The following is a 23,578-nucleotide window of genomic DNA, read 5'->3' on the forward strand; positions in this document are numbered from 1 at the left end:
GCTGTCCAGGCTTAGTTTTCTATTAATCAGTAGAAGAGGACTTTCTATTGTCAGACTTAAGGAAGGGATGAGGAGATGTGATTGTAAGAATCTAAGGAACCCACCCCACTTTTTACTTTAATATAAGTGTAAATGTTTACGATGCAAAGCCGGGTCACATTCCAGCTAAGAGCTAGCAGGTGTTACTTCCAAAATAAACAATATTGACTGACATTGACTCTGAATTTGGCCCGTTGTTTAGAAAATATTTTTGTCTGGTTAATGCCCCAGAACACAAAATAGCTTCACACAGTCACAGGTATTCTCAAATTGCCTAAATGCAATGGATTGCATTAAAATGTGTTTTTTACATACATAAAATATACATGGAACATAATACAATGTTAATATAATTTTAATAATCATGTTGGAAATACACAGTGTAGCCCCATGCCTTGTAAAAGTAGTGACCACCTATAAAGAGACAGAACCAGAGGTCATGGTAATATTTAACACTATGTTTGAGGGGTTCTACAACCTATATGATTCTATGATTCCATGATAGAGAAAAAAATGTTTAAAAGTTCTCAAAGATCATTGAGTCCAACTGTTAACCCAGCACTGCCAAGTTCATGACTTAACCATGTCTCTGAGTGCTACCTCTACAGATCTTTTAAATACCTCCAGGGATGGTGACTCTATCACTTCCCTAGGCAGCCTGTTCCAATGTTTGAGAACCCTTTTGGTGAAGATATTTTTCCTAATACTCAACCTAAACATCCTCTGCCACAACTTGAGGCTGTTTGCTCTTGTTCTATCACTTGTTACTTGAGAGAAGAGACTGACTGACACCTACCTGACTACAACCTCCTTGAAGTTAGTTGTAGAGAGCAGTAAGGTCTTCTGTGAATCTTGTTTTCTCCAGGCTAAACAACCCCTGATCCCTCATCTGCTCCTCATAAAACTTGTGCTCCAGATTCTTCGTCAGCTCCATTGCCCTTCTCTGAACATGCTCCAGCACCTCAATGTCTTTCTTGTAGTGAAAACTGAACACAGGATTTGAAGTGTGGCCTCACCAGTGCTGAGTACAAGGGGACGATCTCTTCCCTAGTCCTGCTGGCCGCACTATTCCTGATAAAGGCCAGGATGCCACTGGAATTCTTGGCCACCTGGGCACTCTGCTGGTTCATGTTCAGCCACTGTGGATCAGCATCCCCAGGGTCTTTTCTGCTGAAAAGTATTCCGGACAATCTGCCCCAAGCCTGCATGGGGTTGCTGTGACCCATGTGCAGGACCCAGCACTTGGCCTTATGAAACATCACCCAGTTGGTCTCAGCCCATCAATTCAGCCTGTCCAGATCCTTCTGCAGAGCCTTGCTACCGTCCAGCAGATCAACAATTCTGCCCAACTTGGTGTCGTCTTCAAGCTGACTGAGGGTGCGCTTAATCACTTCATCCAGATTACTGATAAAAATGTTAAACATGACTGGCCCCAACAGTGAGCCTAGGGGAACACCACTTGTGATCAGCCACCAGCTGGATATAACTCCATTCATCACCACTCTCTGGGCCTGGCCATCCAGCCAGTTTTTTACCCAGCACAGGGTACACTTATTTAAGCCTTGAGCAGCCAATTTCTCCAGGAGAATGCAGTGGGAAATGGTGTCAACAGCTTTACTAATGTCCAGGTAGAAACAGCCTCTCCCTCATCCACTGAGTCACCTTTTAATGGCAGGAGACCAAATTAGCCAAGTAGGACCTTTCATAAACCCTGCTGGCTGGGCCCAATCCCTGGTTGTCTTGTACATGCCACATGATGGCACTCTAATGTACTGCTCCCTGACCTTCCCTGGCACCAAGGTCATGCTGACAGGCCTGGAGTTTCCCAGATCCTCCTTCCAGCCTGTCTTGTAGATGGGTTTACCTCTTGTCAACTGGGACCTCCACAGGAAGGAGGGATTTATCACTGTATCACATGTATTCTTCATCTCTGAAATAAACCTCATCTGTCACCACTTGAATTAGAAGACTCCAAATTGCCTAAATGCCCCATGAAGTAAGTATCATCAGGGGCCAGCCTTGCCTTAAGTCAGCACACAGCAGGAACTGGAGCTCCACTGTCAAAAATGTGCTGTTGCCAAGGCTTTCACCTCTGCACCTGAGCTGTGCAGTGGAAACTGTGCTCACTGGTATCCTGAGAGGGACTCACGATAGAGCACTTAAGGAAGAGGCTGGGGCATAGTGCTGTAGTGTCCTGCCTAATTCTATCTCCCTTGTTGGTTTTTTTGGTTTGTTTTTACAGCTGCAATAGTAAAATTTAATTCTTCCTACAAGCTGTATACACAGGAGTGGAAGAAATATAGACCTGTTTTCACTGGAGAATACAACCGCCCTTCAGAAGCTAGTTAGGAAAAATCTGCCTCTGTAGCACTGTTAGGTGCTGCTGGTTAGTTCACTGGTATAAATATTAAGGGTAATGGCTGGGCTTTCCTAATAAAAGCAAATCAGGGAGAAAAGTTTCCCAGCCTGTGAAATGAGAGAGAGACTGTTACTCCATCACAGCTGATATTCTCACAAATCAGTGGTGCAAAGCTGTGTTTACTACATAGAAACAGAATCTCTTACAAAGTTAGTTAACATTTTTGCAGCAGGTATTATATGCTGCACATAGACAACTCAGATTGTCTCAAATGCTTTTCAGTGATTTCCTGGATAGTTCAATAAGTTCTCTGGATACCACTTCTGCAAGGACATGCTATGGTTGTATACCATTGCTAATGGAGAATTCACCTTAATTTATCACTTCCACCTTTATAACACCTTTTTTTTTTTTTCATTCAAAGCATTTATTTGAAAACTAATAAAGCATGTAAGCGTTATAGTAATAGCTAAGATTTGTTTATGAGATTTAAGAGGAGAGTTCAGGCTGAGACAAATAATATCTCTAACTAGTCAATTATTGTTCCTCCCAGAAGACTGATCCAGGAGAAGAGCAGCAATTATCAATATTAAAAGACAACATGCCATGTGCAGTGCTTTCCATTTTACCTGTGTCCATACTTGTACACATTGTTTTGTTGATTAGAAACAGAAAGAAGTACTTTTGGCATCTGAGTGTTTCTGTATGAGACCTGGCTGGTCTACAGTCCCTTCAGCCCTCTCTTCAGCAGAGCAAGTGCCTCAGAGGAAGGCAAATTTGCATCAGATTGGCAGGTCCTTAGATTGTCCTCCAGTTTACAGTTTCCTAATCCTCAGCACCTGCAACCTGGCTCAGTCCCTATGGCCTGAGATGTTTTCTAGAGCCTTTGATAAGACTGACAAGTAAAATCCTACCCCCTAAAAAATTGACATAATTTTCAAGTCTGTACGTTGCTTTACCCAAATTTGCACCCCCGTTTTTGCCGAGCCTACCTGTGTGCTTCTTTCTTCCTGCACTTCTTACAGGGTTAGCAATTTACAACAGCTTTGAGCAGCAAAACCCAATTCTCTCCCTTTTAAAATGCTGATGCAAAGTAATTATTGCTCTTGGGTGAGCGTAATTTAAGGGATAATCGTGCAGCTTGCTGTTGCTTACATTCACCTTTTCCCTCCTGTTTAGGAAGCAGCCTTGTTCAGCACAAACAATCGTACAACTCATATAGGAGAGGGCATATCCTTGACTTATCATCATCTGTGATTTTTTTTTCACTTGACAGGTTGAAAAATGCGTACACCTATTTTCTCTGATGGTTCCCTTATCACTGTGGGCCTTCCTGAGGCTAAATCTGCTCAACCATTCAATTTTGATTCTGGAAGCAATGTTAAGGCCATTAGCTGTGTCCACATAAGGATGCTGTTATAAAACTTGACATGCTTATTAATCATAAATTCAGGAGATGTTCTGCTTCAATCTTTCTGGGGTCTGCTTATGCTTCATTTATGATGTAAAGTGAGGGTTTGGGGGGAAGGTGGTATATTTTTAGATCAGTATTTGTGTCAGGTAGCAGACAGTGTTCAGTATTTCCATATCACTTTCACCCAAGGAAGTGCACTTAGCTCTTTTCCACTTGTACTGCACACGGTTTGCTCCAGAGTGAGACAGTGAAAAAGTGCAGTTAGAGAAGTTCAAGAACAGGTGGCTGCAGACAAATGTTCGCTCTGCCTTATCAGTGGGGGAATAGCACCGTTCCTTTGTCACCATAAATTACCATTTATTACTTCAGTATCATGATACCATCATTTGAACGGGAGGTAAAAATGTCATATTAGAAACATTTTTCTTTCTGCTCCATTCCACCAGTGCCTTTTAAAGTGAAGCTGCCAAAATCTATATTCCTGAATTGTTACCTGTCTAAACCCGTAGAACACTGGTGGTTTCCAGACAGCTAGTTAAATACATCTCACGATAATAATTTTTGTATTGCCAAACTGACTCAATTAAGACATTTGTAACACATTGTATATTCAGCCTGGATTCATGAAATGGCTTAGTAAAGTTCATTAGCCTTGGAAAACTAGAATGCATTTCCATGGACGAGGGAGGGAAACAGACTCTAACCTTCTGCTAGCATTCTGCCAGCACATTGCTCTGAGCCCACCAGCCCAAGTTATGCCTGCGCTCAGCCCCGGCTACAGATAAGATTTCTTATCACTAGGAAAGCAACTGTCTGCAACTCTGTTATAATTGCGTTTTCCTTTAATTGCCTACATTTGTTCAAATCCAATAAACTAAAAGTGAAATGCAGCGAGGCAGAAAATGTGTAGATCAGCACCAAAGATAATGTGAACGCAGTGGCCTGTGAACCAAAGCTCCTGAATTTTGCACGTGTAGGGGAGTTGAAGACAGCAGGAGAGGAGGTCAGATTTAAGACCACAGTATGGGAGGAGACAATATGGGTCACCACATCTAGTCTCCAGTCTCTCAGGCAACCATATCACAGAATGACTTTCATCAGTTTGTTGAGTTCTGTGTGTAGTAAATTTTAATAACAAATGTGCCAGCCAGTGTTGTTTCAAATCCTCTGCAAATATTGCTTGTCATCTTCCCTGGTCCAGGAAGATATGATTAAAAATAAAATACTCCAACTTCTTGCCCTGCTCACCCCACTCCAACCTCCTGTTTAATTTAATTCTTAAACGCCATTTGCATTCCTTTCAAGTGACACATCATTTTCTACCTTTTTGAAAAAGCTTTCCTTGTTGTTAGCTGACCTGGCCACACATCAGAGCATCAATGCTCCCCTTCCACTTACCTCCACGGCTGCTGAATGTACTGCCATTCCACCCCAGGTGGAATCATTAACTACAATATCCTGTCTTCTCACAGTCCAATATGTGCTGAAACCCTGTGGTTGTACACCACAATTAATCTCTTCTGATGTTCAAGAACTGAACAGATTCATGTTTGATTCTCTCTATTGGGAAGTTGCTCATTAGAAGTTGTAAAATAAGACAGATGACAATTATGGGGGAGCCTTTCTTTCCCTTTTTTTATTTCGCCTGTACTCAGGATTGAAGATTGTATTTTCCCTTTGATTTGCTCTGTTTTATTACTTTTAATGTAATTTTTTATGCAAGTTGCTTTTCATGTGCTTTTTTCACCTACCGAGCTATATCTTCTGCCTTCAGGCTGTGCTCTGTGTGATGTCCTTAGCTCCCCTTACCTGCAGCTTGGCTCAGATCTCACCAGCCTTTGTTTGACCATACAGTGACCCATATTATTTCATAGGATTTCAAATATCACTGTCATATAATAATACCTAGATGCATTGCTTTACCAATAGCTTGAGAAGTTTCATTTGTTCATTAAAGCCCTTTGAGCTAAGCATTCAATATTTTTCCTTAAGTCAGAGCTAGGAAATTTAAAAGTCAAGCTATTAATTGTCAGCATTGAGTCTTCAAATGTCTAGAGGGATGTCTGCCCTTTCATTTCATAATGTCTCTGAAAAATCCCAAACTGAGACACTGGTATTTGTTTCAGGGAGTTTTAATTAGATTCTGTTTTATCATTTATAGGCATATGAAGGTAAATGCAGAGTTTCTTCTTATATCAGTAAAATTTGTGTAAGAGTCATGGATCTGAGATTAAGTCTCCACAGAAGCTTTGATTGAATTATTTCCTAAGTTGTTTTTTGCAATCATTATTTTAATGGACTCTGAATGGAAATGCCAGGATCCCTTCACACTGGGTCACGTTGATTTGCTGTACTGATTTGCCCAATTTCATGAGGACCAAGATAAGAAGGGTTTGTACTTTCAATTGGAGAAGCATGCATTTATTTTAAACACTAAATCAGGCACGAAAAACTGGATCACTTAGTGCTTTATTTCTAAAATAAGTTGTCAACTTCCCTCTGGCTTTTTCCATTAAAACTTTATGATACAATAGCATTTTCAAATACACCTAAACAATTAGAGTAAAAACAAAGGGTATTGGTACAGTAGCAATGAACTTTGCAGTAACCTGGTCTTTACTGTGGCATGCAAATTCTCATGGAGCCAGGACACAGACACACTGACATTACAGTGCCTGGAGAGAATTGCTTACTTTAAAAAGTCTATCAAAATCAGCATATTGGCAGATTGAGTGGGGAGAGTCTTTAAGGCTCTTACTGGATAATGCTGAATTAATGGTCTTGCTTAAATCCTATCTGTCTCTGAACTACACGTAGGACCCCATGGAAATGCCTGTCTCCAGTCAGGACTCTCAGGGTTATCTCTGCCTTCTGTTTTCAGAACAGAGCATGGATTTTCATATTCCTGAAAAGTAGGTAACTACAGTGACCCATTAAATGTAGAATACTTAAACAGTCTTTGGAGGAAGGACTGTGAATTATGCCAGCAGCCCATAGAATCATGCTTATTTTTGGACTCTTGGCACCCATGGATGGATGTTTAAGAAAACCCTAATGCTAATTTGAGCAACAGTTTTGCGAGAGGTGGGCATATTCGATTATCTCAGAGAGATGGGTCACAAGATGCTTCAGAAAGCTGGGCATTGTACACCACAGGCAGCTGAACTGAATCTTCTCTGGGAGTTAAAACAAGTCTGGGAGGAGTTGTGGTGCCAACCATGTAGGCGTGTGAATGATGCTTAGGTGATCTGACTCCTTTTCTGAGACAGGCCAAGAAATATCTCTTATTATATTGGATTAGATTTAGGTAAGGATAATTCAGGGTCTCTCTTTTACTTTCCAAAAAATGTCTGCTTTCTTTCTTATGATGAATTGAAAATGTAAGAAAATGACCTTCAAGAGATCCATGAGAAAGAGTACCTGAGGCAGAGGTAATGTGGCAGCAGTTATAGTAAAAGCTACTTCATCCAGTTTGAACAATCTGCTCCACTTTTTTCCAGTTTGATTTAGGAAGCCACATACTATAACTAGCATTTAGCAAACATCATGCTGCTACTAGACAGGCTATTTTACGGAAACTTATGAATGTAGGTGTGACTGCTCACAAATGTAGTGATGAAATATAGAACAGTGTATGGCTTCTATATTGCAATGGTATCCCCCATGTAATGACTTCAAATATATTTTTAACTGGTGTCATATCTGTCACCACACTAGCCATAAGAGTAGGAGAAGGTTGAGACATGGAGGTTGTGTGCAGATGGTTAAATAAAGCAGGACAGGGCCCTCCATGTACTCCTGCAGGAGTAGGTGTGCCCTAGGGCGTGTCCATGTGCTAAACTCTCCTTTTCCTGCAGAGGAGTGAGCAAGCACCTAAGGCAAGCGGGTTTTGGCGGTGCCTGGGAGAACTGTCATAAACACTGGATGAAAAAGTGCCACAGAGAACATGGATGATTGTGCAGTGCAGGATCATGGGTGGAGGATCATTGTTTAATATAGACAGACAGACCAGCTATTTGACTTGCATACACACAGGGAAATTGTGGCAGAAGTAGGAGGTGACTAACCAGTCATTTATCCATTTGCTGGGATTTTAAAATATTACGGTAAGTTTGCAGAAAAGAAATAAAACTTCCAGTAATTCTGTGTAACATGAGAATTACTGCTGGCCATGACTGTCAGGAGGAAGAGCCTGTCATTTCTAGGCTACATACAACCCCAAATCTCTCTCTCTTTATTTCATATTATGGATAGTTCAAGCTTGTCTTCTGTCAAGAGGTCTGCAGAAAAATCAGCCTCTGCACAGGCAGGCATTCACCTCCAAGTCCAATTCTTCATGGGTCAGGCCATCCAGCAGCTCCACATGAGACCTTAATAAAACATTCCAGGAAAACTCCAGGGACAGACAGTCATTAAAGGCTGTTAACAGCACCATAATTAAAAACAAATTAAGAGGAAATCTGAAATTGCCTGAAGAATTGTTCCTGTCTTGTGCCACATCTCATAAATCTCAAATTACCTTTGAAATTTGACTTAGTATTTCAGGATAGCTGCAAGATCAACAAACCACTGCAAAGCAGTTAAAAATCTACAAAATTTGCTTCCTTAGCACTAAGACCAGAGGATATCTCTGACAGTCTGAATAGCACTGATGCTCTTTAAACTCTTTATTTACTTCAGAGGAAAGAAATAGCACAAGAGAAGATGGTTCAGTAGCTGCAGCTGTATTTGTACTGAATATTTCTCCAGCATGACTGTTGCTTTCTGCTGAACTTGAAACCAGTTAACCCTTTTTAGCCAAAGCATCCTTCTTGTGACAGGAAGTGTTAGCTATTTTCCGAATCCTCGTTTAGATGGCTGTTTATTATAAGACCTAAATAATGAATTGAAATGACAATTTCTTCTAAAAGAACATGAGTTGAAGTTACCAGCATTTTAGAAAATGCTATGCTTAAAGATTTAAAGGATTCCTTCTTATATTACTATATTTTTAATGCTGAGACAGAGGAACTATATATGATTTTGACTCCATAGAGAAAGTAGAACTTCCTTCAAAATTAATTATGAACTTATAAATATGTGCTAACAAAACTATAGGCATCTATTGTGTGCTCAACAATTTAAAAGACAATGACAGTATTTTGTTTTGAAGCAAAACAAAACTTAAACTCAGTTATATTTTCTTTAAAATCCTGATGTTATGGATATTTCATCAAAAGTGCAAATCCTATGGAAAAGTAATTATGTGATGACCTCAAATTTTACTTAAAAACAATGCAACTGGTTTTATTGCAACTTCTCAATGACTGCAGAGAAAACCTTGAAAATGTTTCCCAAGTGCATTCTATAGACTCCAAACCTGAAGACAAATAAAAGAACCCAAAGATAATAGACTTTAAAATTCCAAGTCTTTTGTGAACTCATCTTCAGCTTTTTTGAGGGCTGACAATCCTGCTTCCTTAAGAAAAAAAAATGTAATAATTTGCATTGTCAAAGAATGTCAGAAAATATAACTTGTCATTTTTGTCAGCTTATCAGTTTTTTATCATTGTTAGTAGTGCAGTTTCTCTTACTGTATTAGTTAGACTAAAAAATTCTTTAGCAAGTTGTGGGTTATTTTTTCCCCTTGCACACTAACTTTTTTGTTTAGTCTACAAAGCAATTATCAACTACACTGTGTCATGTAAAGCCCAGCAATTTTCTTGGGTTGTTTTCCCTTCCAAACATGCATGCACAAAATTCATTTCTGCTTTCTGCCAGGCTGTGTGGACACAGGTCAGTGTTTTTTCCTGGCCCAGCCACCTAGGAGCAGCCCAAAGGAATTGATCCATCCTCACAGCACAGTACAGCATGGATCAGGACAGGGAAGCAGGCAACGCAGGGAAAAGCAAAGCGAAAAATGTTTGAACAAAACCAGTCCTGGACACCAAGGGATAAGGACTATTTTTGTTCAGAATTTTAGTTCCTGAGATGTCCAGATGAGGCCACTGTTGTTTTACTATCTCGATTACAAGAAGGAAAATTAATTTGCTTACCTCAGAGTTTTCCGTCTCCACAACTACAAGTGTGCTCAATAGCGTGTTTTTCTGTTGGAGAACAAAGAAAAGGAAATGGTTATTTTTTCTTTATTTCACACAGCAGTTACGGTACTCGTGGAGGCAGGAAGGGAACCGGACAATGAGAGCTACAGATGTGGAATTTCTTTTGAAAATCCCCTTTGCTGCTGCTTGCTGCCTGCCAGGCAGGGGAGATACAGCAGCGCAATAGCAGGAGACGCTCTGAGGCTGAAGCAGAGCAAGCATTTTTCTTTGATAGAGATCCCCGGGTGAAGCTTTCCAGCACCAGCCCAGCCCAGACTGTACTGGGCTGTATCACAGGCTTAGTTTCAAATGGACAGCATGGTGCAAAGCCAGGGAAGGGTACAGAGCGCTTTGGCTGAGTCACGCTGTTAGGAAACAAGGATTTCTGTGGTGAGAGGCCAGAGTGGGCACTGCCAAGTCCCCAGGCAGTGAACTCCAATGTGTTTTGGAGACGAGGATGACGTCCTCATCCAAAAATATCTGGCCAGCCATGGGGGCAGGCTGTGACTACAGGAAGACTGTGTTTCCTTTGTGTTTTGTTTTTGTTTCTTACTAAGATAACCGGTAGAAGGAAAAGCTCTGAAGTGACCGTGGGGCTGTGGTCACAGGTGGGAGCCCAGTCAAAGGCAGCAATACTGATTCCTGAGTAGAACTGCAGCAGGTTCTTCATTCTAGCAGTGAGACTAAAAGAAGGGAAATGCCTAACCTTATAAATGCTCTCTAAAAAGCTCTTTTCTTCTTGCCTTGCTGAAATCCATGGAGGTTTTCTGAAAATAGGTGCATTTTTAACACCAGCTGGGCTGACAACCCAGAGACAGAGCTCATGAGAGGCTCTTGCTTTTGCTTCTCCACCTGCTTGGGCTGAAGGGCCACATTTTAGGCTTATGCCCCCCATCATGCAAGGCCCAATCAAGTCCAAATTCAGCCAGCTGCTGGGTTTCCTCCACTGAGGGCTCCTTTGCCTGTAGTGGCAGGGTTATGTCTGCCACTCTGAGCAGCATGTGGGAATGATGGTTAACAAGAGTCAGAGCTTATGGCTGCAATGGCATTTAATGTAATGTTTGTTTGCAAACGGACAAATATTGGCAAAAAGTGCTTGTGAGGGAGGGATCTATGACTCACAGTCAGGCTGCCAACCTTCTCTAACCAAACAGATACAACTGGCCTCAGCCCTTTCAGGCTTGCCCAGGCACTCCAGGGAATGCAATACTTTGGCCTCAGGACCAGCTGGCAGCCCTGTTAAAGCACAGGTTTTAATCGTGTGGCTCACTCAGCTTGCCACCATCTTGTGCTTCTCACTGTGGTCCTGACTGGTCTCCTCAGCTGCCAGATACAACTGCAGGAATGCCTCCTCTCTCCCCGCTCTTCCCAAGCTGATGCAGCTCTATGAGGGACCCAAAGCTCAAAGGAGACTGAGTGGTGTTTGTCAGTAAGAAAGGACTGTGGGGATTGATTCTAAAGAGGTTGCTGGTGAGCCTTGACTCCCAGCTGCAACTTCTTGCATAATCCCTTAACATCTGAGCTGATGAAAGGTTTTAAGGGGAGCATCTCTGAAGTGAGGGTATGCTCATCGCCACTAATCATCCAACGGAGAGAAAAAGCCCTGAAAATCTTGTACTATTTGTTGCAATTTTCACCCAGTTTAAATGGTGCCTAAAGTTTTTGGAGATCCTTTTTAGAGTCCCTCTGAGTTTAAACTCACTGCAATGCAATTTCCTTTCGCCAGCAGAGCTTGCTTCAGCTGTTGTTGAGTATTATTATACCTCACTACTTCCTTCCTCTCCCATCAGTCCCTCTATCTCAGATCTAAATGTCATTTATAGTTCAAGCTATTTGACTGCTAGTCCCCCTGTACACCAGAACAGCCCAGAAAGACATGAAAGTTCACAGGGAAAGGGACATCAAGAGACTCTATTTTCTGGAGCACAAAAGAACCAGACTCCAAAAATCTGGTTGATAGATGTGAAATTAGCACAGGACATTTAGGACAAAGTAATTTGGGCAGAACTTTGAGGTATGACTGTTCACATTTGGCAACGTGGGTAGCAATCATCCCAGTGGGCGCAGATACCACTGGAAAATGTCACTGCTGTAGTGAAGGTGGTACCCTTTCTGAAAAGAAAGAGGACTATCCTCACCACAAAGGGGATATAAAAGGTAACACTTTTTGTGAGTGCTTTTTTTTCTTTTTTAGATTTTTTTTTTTTTAAACTAAACAGAAACAAGGACTGACATAACAAGTCAATGTTTTGCAGCATGTAAAAATTTCTGGTACACCAGTAACTACTTCAGTGAAATGAGAAACATCAAAAAAATTAGTATGAAAATGTCCTTTAAATCTGAATCTAAATGATGTCTTCTTTGCTTGTTCTCTTCTTTAGCTTGCTTGTTTTTTTTTTTTTTGAAGTGACTCTTGTTAATTGTCCTGCAGCCATGGTATGTACCAGATAGCCAAGAAAGCTGACATGGTGAAGTTATATACAGCATCCTTGTGACCTTTTTGCAGTGAAGATACATATCTGTCCAATAAAGCCCAGGCCAAATGACAGTGACAGCTGTCTTGTGGCATTCAGTTTGAATTGAACAGGTTTGCTCACAAGTCAGGAGCAAGTATTTCATTACAGACTCTGCACCAAGATCAACATAAGCCCCCAAAAGTGAAACTTTCCCTCAGCAGCTATGGAAACTGCCCTGGTGGACTGAGATGCACTTCACAGGCTCCTCCTTTTCTCCTTGCTTTGACTTTCCCACCTCTTGCAAGCTGTCATCCTCTGTTGGCATTTGCATATTGGTGTAGCACTTGCAAGGGAAGAAAACCTCACTTCTCTCAGGAGGGAACCAGAGTGTTATGGGAACTGAGCACTCGAAGAACGAGGGGCGAAGGAGCATGGTTTTTCTTAGGAAAGGTCCAAAGTTGCCTGCATGGGAAGATGCCCTTCTCTCAGGGAGAGAGCCCAAGTCACTGCTGAAACGGGGATTGCGTTATGTCAGCTTGAGCCTCATAATGAAAGGGATGACCAGCACTCCTGACTTCTTGTGGGGACTGTCTGAGGTGCAGAAGCTGAACCTTTCACGCAACCAGTTGGTGGTGATTCCTCCTTCGCTGGGGAAACTGGACAGGCTGGTAGTGCTGAACTTGGGGGGTAACTGTCTCAAGAGTCTGCCTAAAGAGATTGGGCTGCTGAGGAACCTGAAGGTCTTGTTTGTCAATATGAATTGCCTGACAGAAGTGCCAGCAGAGCTCAGCTTATGCAGGAAGATGGAGGTTCTGAGCCTCTCGCACAACCGCATCTCGCAACTGCCTTTGAGCTTCACTGACCTGACAAGTTTGAGGAAACTGAACCTCAGTAACAACCGCTTTGTGCAAATTCCCCTCTGCATTTTCGCACTGAGGAGCTTAGATTTCTTGCACCTAGGGTCCAACAGGCTGGAAAACATCGCAGAGAGTATCCAGTATCTGGTCAATCTGCAAATCTTTATCGTGGAGAATAACAACATACGCAGTCTGCCACGGTCTCTCTGCTACATCACCACTCTGGAGTTGCTAAACGTTGACTACAATGCCATACAGACTCTCCCTGACGACCTCTACCTTTTGCGCCGGCTGCGCCGCATTGCCTGGAACCCAATGGACAAAGGCCTCCACATCGCCCACAACCCCTTGTCCCGGCCCCTGCCCGAGGTTGTCGAGGGGGGCCTGGATGTCCTCTTCAGCTACCTCAGGGAGAAAAAGGAGCACAACTGAGCTTCCACTGATCTTGGGATTAAGACTGTCATCAAGACTCTCTCATTAGAGAGCTTCCCTGCACAGGCATTTCCACTCCATAACGTTTGGATTTCGAAGGCTGTGGATGGCTTTAGTAACAGTTGGAGAAAAGCAAGTAAAGTATGATGGTCTTGATTAAGTGTGTGAAGAGCAAACTTTCTAAAAATAGCCACCTCTTTAGGCTTCAGTGTTGGTGTGCTTGGGGTTTTTTTTAGACACAAACCCCAACAACAAACTTGTGATAAAATGTTTGTTCTTCATTTGGCAGAAACAAATTAAGGCAGACTGCCAGACAGGCAGAAGAGTGTATTTGACAGCCATTAGGTTGGAGAAACATTAATATAAATTGGATTTACTATCTGTGATTGCAATTGCATTTTTATTCCTGCTCACTTCTTCATACACAGATAAACCACTGCATAAACAAACACTGTCATCTAAGTGAATCTCAAGGAAAATGTTTGCTTTTGGCAGTGAATACATCCTGAGCTATATTAGCTCACAGACAATATATTACTGGCCAGTTCAATACCATTTGTTGTTTACCCCACAGCTGTGCTCTGGCCTCTATAAATTACAGGTAAAGATTGCTGTTGATGAGGTGATATTTCCCAGTTCTTTGGAAGAAGATCCCAAACTTTGCCAAAGCTCCTGATTTCCCTCATGAGACATGCAGCCCTCCTCATGGAGCCTCCTCGGATGCTGTCAGAAGTGCATCGCATCAGTCAGGAGCAGCATCTGCACAAAGCAGAGAAAAGACAACAGGCTCTTCCCTCAAACAAAGCATAGAGTTGCTCATTGCTAGATGGACAACTGCTCTCTGTTCCCTTTTCCTCCTCCCCTTAATCAGAGCTATGGATTAACTTTACTCAGGAGGCAGTACATCTCTTAAAGGTGAAATATTTCTTTCAGGAAAAGCAGCATCAAACCAGTCATCGCCTTAAGTAAGAGCTTAAAAAACAAGTACTTATTTCTGTGCTTTTCTGTATAAGCCAGTACCATAAAGTCAGGTCTTATGTGGTTTCTCATATTGATCTTCTGTGAATGTCCTTCATCAAAGTTTTATCTGGTAATAAAGAGGCATTATGAAAGAGCTGTTAACAATTTATGCAACCTGGGTTTTTTTGTTCCCTCGCACCAGTGTAAAACAGAAGCAGCTCTGTTGAAATCAGTTGAGATAAATGCTTGTTATAGCACCATAGAAGAGGAATGAGACTGTAATTCTTGAGCTAATTAAGAGTATTCAAAGCCATTTTTAAAGTGCTTCCTATGTCAAATCTCAGGAATCAATGATTACTTTCTAAAATATAATTTGCTTAAAATTATGGAAGGTTGTGAAAGGCTGATCCTCCTTCTAGTGAAGTTAATGGACAATCCCTGGCTGAGGGAAAAACTCTTCAGCAGAGGTAGGAGCAGTCTGATAACAGCAGAAAATTATGTAATTCACAGGTACGTGCAAATATTCACAGCACCTTTGGCCACGCTAACATTATCAGTGGGGTATTGAATGCCAGCAATGAAGAATGCTCACAGAATATTCTGTTCTGGGACTGCCTGCCCCGATACTTTATTGTGTTGGACTGTTTTGTGTATGGTTTGTCATTTTAATTGAGAATTTCAGTGTTAGGCCCAGGAATCACAGTATCCATGTGTGCAGTCGAGAACAAATCTCATGTTTCTAGCAAACATGAAACCTTTTTGAAGGGCACATTTGCTCAAAGCATTGAGCAAACAAACAAAGCAAGAAAACAAACACCAAAGCACAGTTACTTTATGACTTTTTTATTTAATATATGTTTCAAATGCAATGATATTTCATGTGTAGCTTTAAATATATATATTTCACCCATGCAATGAGATTTATAGCAAAGTTCCAAGTTTTTAATGAACAACACATTTAATAAATTAATATGTGATTTCACTAGCGACAAGAAATAAAGCTGCAATTATTTATAGAAATACCAACAGATAATTCTTGGAGAGGATTAGGCACGGATTATTAACTTTTCTAAATGTCCATTTCATATCCCTAAGTCTGGCATTCACATAAACACTGCAATATTGCTTTGCAGGAAAATGAGATGCCTACGGCATTAATCACCTGCAAAGATTTTCCACATATCAGTATCCAGGATTATATGACACCAGATAGCCTCTGATGTGATCTGACTAGGAGAGGTATGCACAGTAATTTACATGGAAGATGTGAGGCTGGACTGTGTGTGTTTATTAGGGTATCACTACAAGCGCGAGAAAGAGTGCAGGAGGAGAAAGAAAATGGTCTCCAAACAGGGGATTAAAAGGTATATTTGACATAATCAAATGCATCCAGAAAAGCAGTTATAATATGAAGTGCAATACCAATAATTTAAAATTCAATTATTCAATTGAATAATAATAACCTTTTACTCAAGCTAATAAACCTCTGTTAGCATACAAAACACATAAAAGTGACTGTCGTTTTAAACAGAATAATAAAATTGATTGAATAAATGGTACTTTAATGTATAATTCAGATTTTACCATTAGGAAAATAATTTCTACTGATCTGGTTTAATTTTTCTTTCATTCCTCAATCAAGACTCTTATAAATACCTTTCTCAGAGATACAGAAAATGATCCCACAGGACTGAAGGTATTGTTCCGAATTCTTCTTGTAAAAAGAAACGACTGTATATCGCTGTTAAAGTATAGAAATATGCATGAGAGGCAAATAAAAAGATATTTGCATCTGAGAGGGAGCAAGATAGAAAAAGCAAACAAGGGCATGAGAGGGAGATAAAACACATTATGTCAAATGCTGGCTCTAGTTTTGAGCAGGGCATTGGAAAAGAATTGGTGGATCTTAGAGTTGTCATCTGCTATTAGTTGTGCAGATGACAGGGGAAAAAAAGAACTGAAACACTGCAAGGACTGTGGTCATGTCTCATATGACAACAGTACCACTTTTATGTATATCAAATGATACGAGTTTATAACCTTTCAGAGAACTGTATGCCGAACGTTACACTTGTTTCTAGTACACACTGAAGTTGTCTCATCCTAAGCCTCAAAGCAGCACAATTTTTGATGCATCTATTGTTTTTGTTGTTCATGGTGTTCTTTAGAGGAATGGAAAGAGTGGGATCCAATCATGGAAAGGATACTCTTTAGGCAAGGTTACTTTTCTGTGGCTTTCACTCAGAGAAGGTCTGAAAGTGCTTAGAACAAACTCTTGATGTGAATGAAACAAAGAGCAAAACCAAGAACAAAGTAGAAAGAACACAGTCAGGGATCGAATGGTTGGGATAAATGTAATATACAATAGGGTTATACAATTTGTTGCTCAAATCTCAATTCTGATACATTTGAAAAGAAAACTGCATTTGTGAAAAGTTTAAAGTTTAGTCAACCAGAAAAGCACTTGAAAACTGGAAGGTCAGGCTTTTGGCCTAACCTAACCTAGTGTTTCAACTTTTGACCAAAAGAAAAACATTTTCATCTGAAGTATTGCTGTAATATCTCACAGGAAGTTAAAGCTGAAATGCGTTGTACCTACTGCTCTGGGGCTACTGGTCAACTCTGGCACACTGGCAAACTTCTTCATGTCACTTGTAACTGGTAACTTCCCAAAATCCATTGCAGTGTCCCAGCAGCCCAGCATCTAACCTGGCCAGGAACACCAGCCCATTACATGAGCAAAGCAGCAAGAACCTACAATGACCAATTTCCAAGATGTAGAAAATTTCTAAGATGTGAACTGAAGTGGCATTTCAAAACAGAGCTTTTCAGATTCCAGCTGAAACCTCTTGAAATTCAGATTAAAAAAGTTTATGATTATTAATTTTGTTGAAAAATATGCCAGATTTTTTGCCAATTTGCCAGTATTATCTCCATACTTTTTTTTCCATTTTCATCAAAATTCTGCTGCTTTTTGTCAACCTCAAGAACAGTTTCTAAGGTTTTTTTAAGGTAAGAATATGCATTCTGCATTTTAAACTTTTTAGTATACAAATGAATAAATTTCCTATTACTACACTATAGCTTCAGGAAACCGTATCTTTCAGTTAATATTTTTAACTCATGATTTCAGTGAAGGAGGATGCACCCGAAATTATTGCTTTGATTATGGAGATATTTGGATTCATTATTTACTTTGCTAGGCCAGCACATTATTTGAAAAAACATACCACAGAACATAATTTCTGCAAGTAGAAAAATCACTGATGCTTCAGTTTATTTCTTTAAACAACGAAAAAAAAGAAGCCTCAAAGGTCTTCACCATGTGAGAGATAAATAAGAGTAAATAAAGAGTGATAAAGAAAGCAAGCAAAGAAAATGAACTAATCATCTGCTCAGTATGGTTTCACTAAATTTCAAGGATAAATTTGCTGCACAGCCTTCAGACAGCAGTACTTGAGTGATTCAAGGAGTGTTTCAGACTGCCTTCCACAGTTCTACAAAGTATAATTGGTATGTATGAAAATAATTCTATGAAAATAACAATATATAATAATTTGTAAAATGTTAAGAAAATAAGCATATTATTATGTCACATGTGCTTCTGCAGTTCTCACATGTGAGAGCTGAAATCTTGAAATAGTTACAGCTGAAGGAAAACTTCTGGCTGTAGAAGCGCCTTCATTTATATGAGAATATACACTTTTCCCATTTTGTATGTGGCAAAACCAAGATTTAAAAAACCACTAGAGGTTTAAAGTTGCATAAGGGTTTAGATGTATTGGTACAGAGGTACACTTAAACAGTCACATGTGGAGTAAGTCTGAAAATCTTTTTATAAAATTGCGTGATCCTTCCTCTGTACAAGTAAGAGATAGAATAACAATTATAAAAGATCCCCCTCCCCCACTGATTCATTTATGCACTGATTCATGCATTTATCTGTGGTGCAACAAGGGCCAACCAGCCTTCAGAAACCACCCCTCATCACTGCCTTCTGCAGCCCAGCAGTACTGACAGCATTTTGCACCAGTACAGCCACCTACAGCATGGGATTACTTTGCAGGGTTTAATGACAAAACCTGAAATTTGTACTCCAATATATGGGGAGTCACATCATGCACGGCTAAAAAGGTGGTTTCCAGTGAAGCAGGAAGTGTATCAACAGCTTCAGAAAAGGTCACTGCAAATTATGCTGCCTCATAAAGTAAGCTTACCCAGGCAGACTGAAAAGAAGACCAAAGGGCAGAGCTTTATGTTTTCCTAGGGCTCAGAGGCATTTCAGATACCATAAATTCATTGATTGATAGCCTGTTTTTAATTTCCACTTCCCAGACAAAAAAAAAAAAAAAAAAGAAAAAAAAAAAAGAAAATTGCTCTTTTGATATAACTCTGAGGAAAATAGGTACTGCTCCATTTTCTTCCTGATCTCCGACCTTTGCACCATTGATGTATTCACAGAAGCAACTAATTGCTTTTCTGCCTCTGCAAAGGCAGTGTTGCCAGGTGTAGGTGTGTGGGGTCTGGTTACACCAGGTGCTGCAAAGCATCCTGGGAGTTGTAGTTCTAAGTACTCTGTCACACATGCTCTGTTGAATGCTTGTATGGGATTGGCTTAAGTAGTTACCTGTGTGACGTGGCAGCATTTGAAGCTGCTATATAAGCCGGGACTCCTTGAATAAAGAGCTCTCTCTCTCTCTCGTTACACACCACGTTGGTGTCGCTATGGTCCCCATGGGACGTATTATTTATTATATTAATAACTGCTACATATGGCGCCCGGAACAGGGACCTAAGCCTTGTCCTGAATCAGGAAGAAATACGGACCAGACGTCAGGTACCAGCCTATATTTAACGCTGAGGGACGTCCGCCGTGAAAAAGAAAGAAACGCCAGGTACCAGAGGAAAGGAAACTCTGATGGGCGAAGGCGGGAGAAACCGCGATTGAGCTCGAAAAAGGCCTGAATTCGGTAGGAAATTGCCTACGCTTTGAGAGGACGCCTCGAGAAGAAAAATCTACGTCCCAGGTGAGAGGGCGGGAAAAAAAAGAAAAAGAGAAAAAATGAAAACTTTTAATTCACGTGAACCGCAGAATATTGCAAAAGCCTTAAGCTTAATATTGAAAAGACTTTGGAGACAAGTTAACAAACATAAAATAGCTGGACTTTTAAAATTGATGAAAATAACTGTTTTAGGACTGCTGTTATTTACAATTCTTAGTGAAATTACTTGGAAAGAGGGATGGAGAAGCAGGGAAAAAACAGAAGTAGAAAAGGTGGACACTTTAAAATCCTCGCAAGAGAACTCGTCCACAGAGAGAAACTTTAAATCTTCCCCTCCCCCAAACACTGTAAAGCATGGAACTCCACGTGGTACTGCTGTGTGGAAAGGGGGAGGGGGTCCAAGAGCACGGAAGAAAAGCCTTAGAATATACCTTTTTGTACTGAATTTTCGCGGATGCGTGAATTCCGAGAAGAAAGCGCGTGTCGCGGGTTATGTAACTGATAAAAGGGAACAAACTTTGAATCCCCAAGCCATGGCAAACCTGCAGACACGTGGAGACCACGCCGGAGCGTGGGCGGCACCATCTTGCCCATGCCGGGAGCAGGAGGTAGTGCCTTCTCTTCCTGTCTCGTGGCCATGTTGTGGACTGCCTCTGCTGGAGGCACGCATGGAACATGGTCCGTGCTGGGAGCCGGTAGCTAAGCAACAGCTGCTGTGCCTACCAGCAACAGCGGCGCGATGTTTAAAAAAGATACGTAATAACCGCTCGACGTTGCAAGCGGCGAGGCCGGCGGCGAGCACAGAGCGCGGGGCTGTCGGGACGCTTGGCAGCCGCAGCAAGTCAGGCCGGGGACGGAGCTGCACACGGCTCCGCAGGACTGCTGGTGACGGGCGGCGACTCCAGCCCCCCCGGGGCGGGCGGCTCCGGGACGGGGCTCGGCAGCGACGGCGACCTCCTCTCGCGGTGCCGGCTGGTGTCGACCAGGCTGCGGCGGCGGTTCCTGCGCAAACCCAGACGGCAGCGGCGGTGGCACCACCGGGAGCGACGGGCCCGGCGCACAGCGTGGAGGGAGCCGGGCGGCCGGAGCGGCGCCGCCGCGGGGAGCCTCTGTCCGGAGCCCGCAAGCGGGCCAAGGTCCGGCCGAGGCGCGGCCGAACGGGAGGCGGTGACCCGAGCGCGGAAGCCCCGCCGCAGCTGGCGGCGACTGCCGCTGCACCCCCGACCCGTGTGGAGCTCCCGGCGGAACTCCGCGTGGAACCCCGGGCCGGGGGGGCGGCCGCCGTGCCTGAGGAGAAGCCGCGGGGCGGCCCCGCGGCCATCCCGGGCGGCCGAACAGGCTTGCACCGGTACTGTGGTGCAAGTTTGTAAATGCGCCGAGGGCGGCGCGGCGGCTTCGGCGAGTACGTGTCGACGGCGCAGAGCTGTGAGGCCTTCGCCACCCGCCTGCACCTGGAGCGCGAACAACCCGTGCCGGCGGCCAGGCCGTGCCTGGAACTGACGGCCGCGTCCCACTACAGGAGCCAGCCCGCCCGTGCCGCCGCTCCCCTGAAGCGGACCACGCGGCCGCAGCAGCGCGGCCCGGGACAGCCGCACACGCGGCACAACGCGGCGCCGAGCCGAGGCCCGGCGGCGATGACCAGCGACATGACCCCCACCGTGAGCGGGCCGGGCCATGGCCGCAGCGACTCCGGCTCCTCCGGGAGCGTCAACAATAACAACGCCGCCTCCCCACTCCCGTGAGAGGGACAGCGGCGGCCCGGGCAGATACCCGGGCTGGGACCAAAACTATACAGACGCTGAATTTACTGACTGTTTTTACATATTTTACATATAAGCCTTTAGAAATTATTACAAATGTTTTTGTCTAAAATAATTTAGTTAACTATCTTTAGTTTTCTATTTACACTAATAATAGAGAAAAATTCAACATTACCTTATTAATACATTTTTAAGTTTCTAATTTCCCTATACTATCGTTTAAATTACTAATAATCACATTAACTAAGTATTGTTTGAAATTATTAAGTTCTTAAATGTATCTAAATAGGTTTAAGTTTGTAACTATCTCGTTTAAGTAGTAATTAACATCTTTAAGAATTTCTATTGTTATTAACAGATTGTAATAGTAACCTACCTATTCATATCTCTAAGTACACACTCAAAAATATGCACACTACTTACCACTCTTATACCTTTAAATTCATTAACTTTTCATATTCACAACAAAAGAAGGGGAGTAGAGTAGAATATGCATGTAATTAAGTAAGTAAATTCTGAGTCAAACAATTTTCATTCTGACCAAACACTACATAAAAGTTTAAGTTGTATAGCTAGAATATGAAAACAAACAAAGATTACATGTATGCATGAATGAAAAATGATTGGGGTGGCCACCCGAATGAGTGAAAGAGAGATTGTGTGAATGTATGAATCTATGTGAACCATTTACACCTTATACAAAATATCTGAAACACAACAAACACTACCTCTAATACATCACCTTAATAAAAGACAACTCAAAACATGATGTTCCTCCTTTAAACTTTTCCTTGTGTTTTAATAAAGTAAGTTTTCCCCAGTTATAAGTAAACCCTCAGATTGATAAAAGTTTTTGTTCTACCCAGTTACAAAAAATCCTTAGGTAAATAAGGTTTTTAATGAATAAAGTTTTGTTATTGCATAGACCTCTTAGGTAAATAAGGTTTTTAATGAATAAAGTTTTGTTATTGCATAGAACTCTTAAGTATATAAGGTTTAAGCAAGAAATAAGTTTACTATGTCAAGTGAAAAACGTTTTGTTAAGAATTGCACTGTTTTTTGAATTTACACTCTTTTGTATCTTGTTATTAATAAAAATGGGGGAATTGTGGGGTCTGGTTACACCAGGTGCTGCAAAGCATCCTGGGAGTTGTAGTTCTAAGTACTCTGTCACACATGCTCTGTTGAATGCTTGTATGGGATTGGCTTAAGTAGTTACCTGTGTGACGTGGCAGCATTTGAAGCTGCTATATAAGCCGGGACTCCTTGAATAAAGAGCTCTCTCTCTCTCTCGTTACACACCACGTTGGTGTCGCTATGGTCCCCATGGGACGTATTATTTATTATATTAATAACTGCTACATAGGTGGGCATGAAAATTTAGAGAGAGTCCTATCTCTCACCTTCCATGCAAGGAGTGCAGGACAGAGGAGGCTGGCAGGCTCTGCAACTGCTGGTCACAGCATGGGTAGGCCGCCCAAAACAGCTCTCGTGCTCACAATGCCAGCTTTATGCACCTGCCTTTGAGGTATCAGACAGTGGTTAGTCCCAGGGCACTGTTTCCATGGTTGATAGAGATGGATGCAGACCTCCTTAGAGGCACTGGGAAAGGAGAAGTACTTGCTGAAGTACCTCATGCTGTCCTGTAGTCTCTCCCCTCTGGCCTGAGAGAGCTCTAGGATATCTGCAGGCTTATTTATGCACCTGAAGTACAGTCAGTGAAGCTGTAGGGTACAAGTGCCTTCCTTCCTTTGCCTGGCCTTCCTTCCCTCAGCAGTGTGTGTGCAGAGCACACGAAGTACTGTCAACAGAGTATAGCATTCAGATTTACTGAGAAGATGTATCACAGGAACACCAGTACACCTTCAACTCTCTGTGCCAAATGCTTCTGATGTCAGAAAATCCTTTCTCCCTCACTATTAAAATGTTCCACCTCAAAACAGGAGTAAGCAGGACACCTGTAAAAGAAACCCCTGTATTTTTTAGAAACAGCATTCTAAAATCAGCTAAAAGAAATCACCCAGTAACAGCAAAACTGTTACAGTGAAAAAAATTGCTTTGTCCTAGAAAACATGGTTATTTTCATTATACTTTCCTTGCTTGTTCTTTGTCCTTTTTGTTCTTAAAAATGTGATGGAAGTGTCTGTATGTATATATGGGATTTTGTATTGGTCCATGCATGTATACATATTTTCACTATAGGGAACAACAGAGGCTA

The 23,578-nt window shown here is 42.0% G+C and overlaps 2 protein-coding genes across 2 annotated transcripts in view; both read left to right on the forward strand.

Annotated features, from left to right (window-relative positions):
- ARHGAP28 (Rho GTPase activating protein 28) overlaps positions 1–23,578 on the forward strand; it is a 723,491-nt gene that overhangs the window by 188,947 nt on the left and 510,966 nt on the right. The window lies entirely within an intron of this gene.
- On the forward strand, positions 12,597–13,637 carry LRRC30 (leucine rich repeat containing 30). The gene is given in 1 exon segment (XM_050306245.1): positions 12,597–13,637. A coding segment is annotated over 1 exon segment (1,041 nt).

The sequence above is a fragment of the Myiozetetes cayanensis genome, unplaced genomic scaffold (genome assembly GCF_022539395.1).
Source record: "Myiozetetes cayanensis isolate MyiCay16 unplaced genomic scaffold, myiCay2020 scf1, whole genome shotgun sequence".
In the NCBI taxonomy this organism is placed as follows: Eukaryota; Metazoa; Chordata; class Aves; order Passeriformes; family Tyrannidae; genus Myiozetetes; species Myiozetetes cayanensis.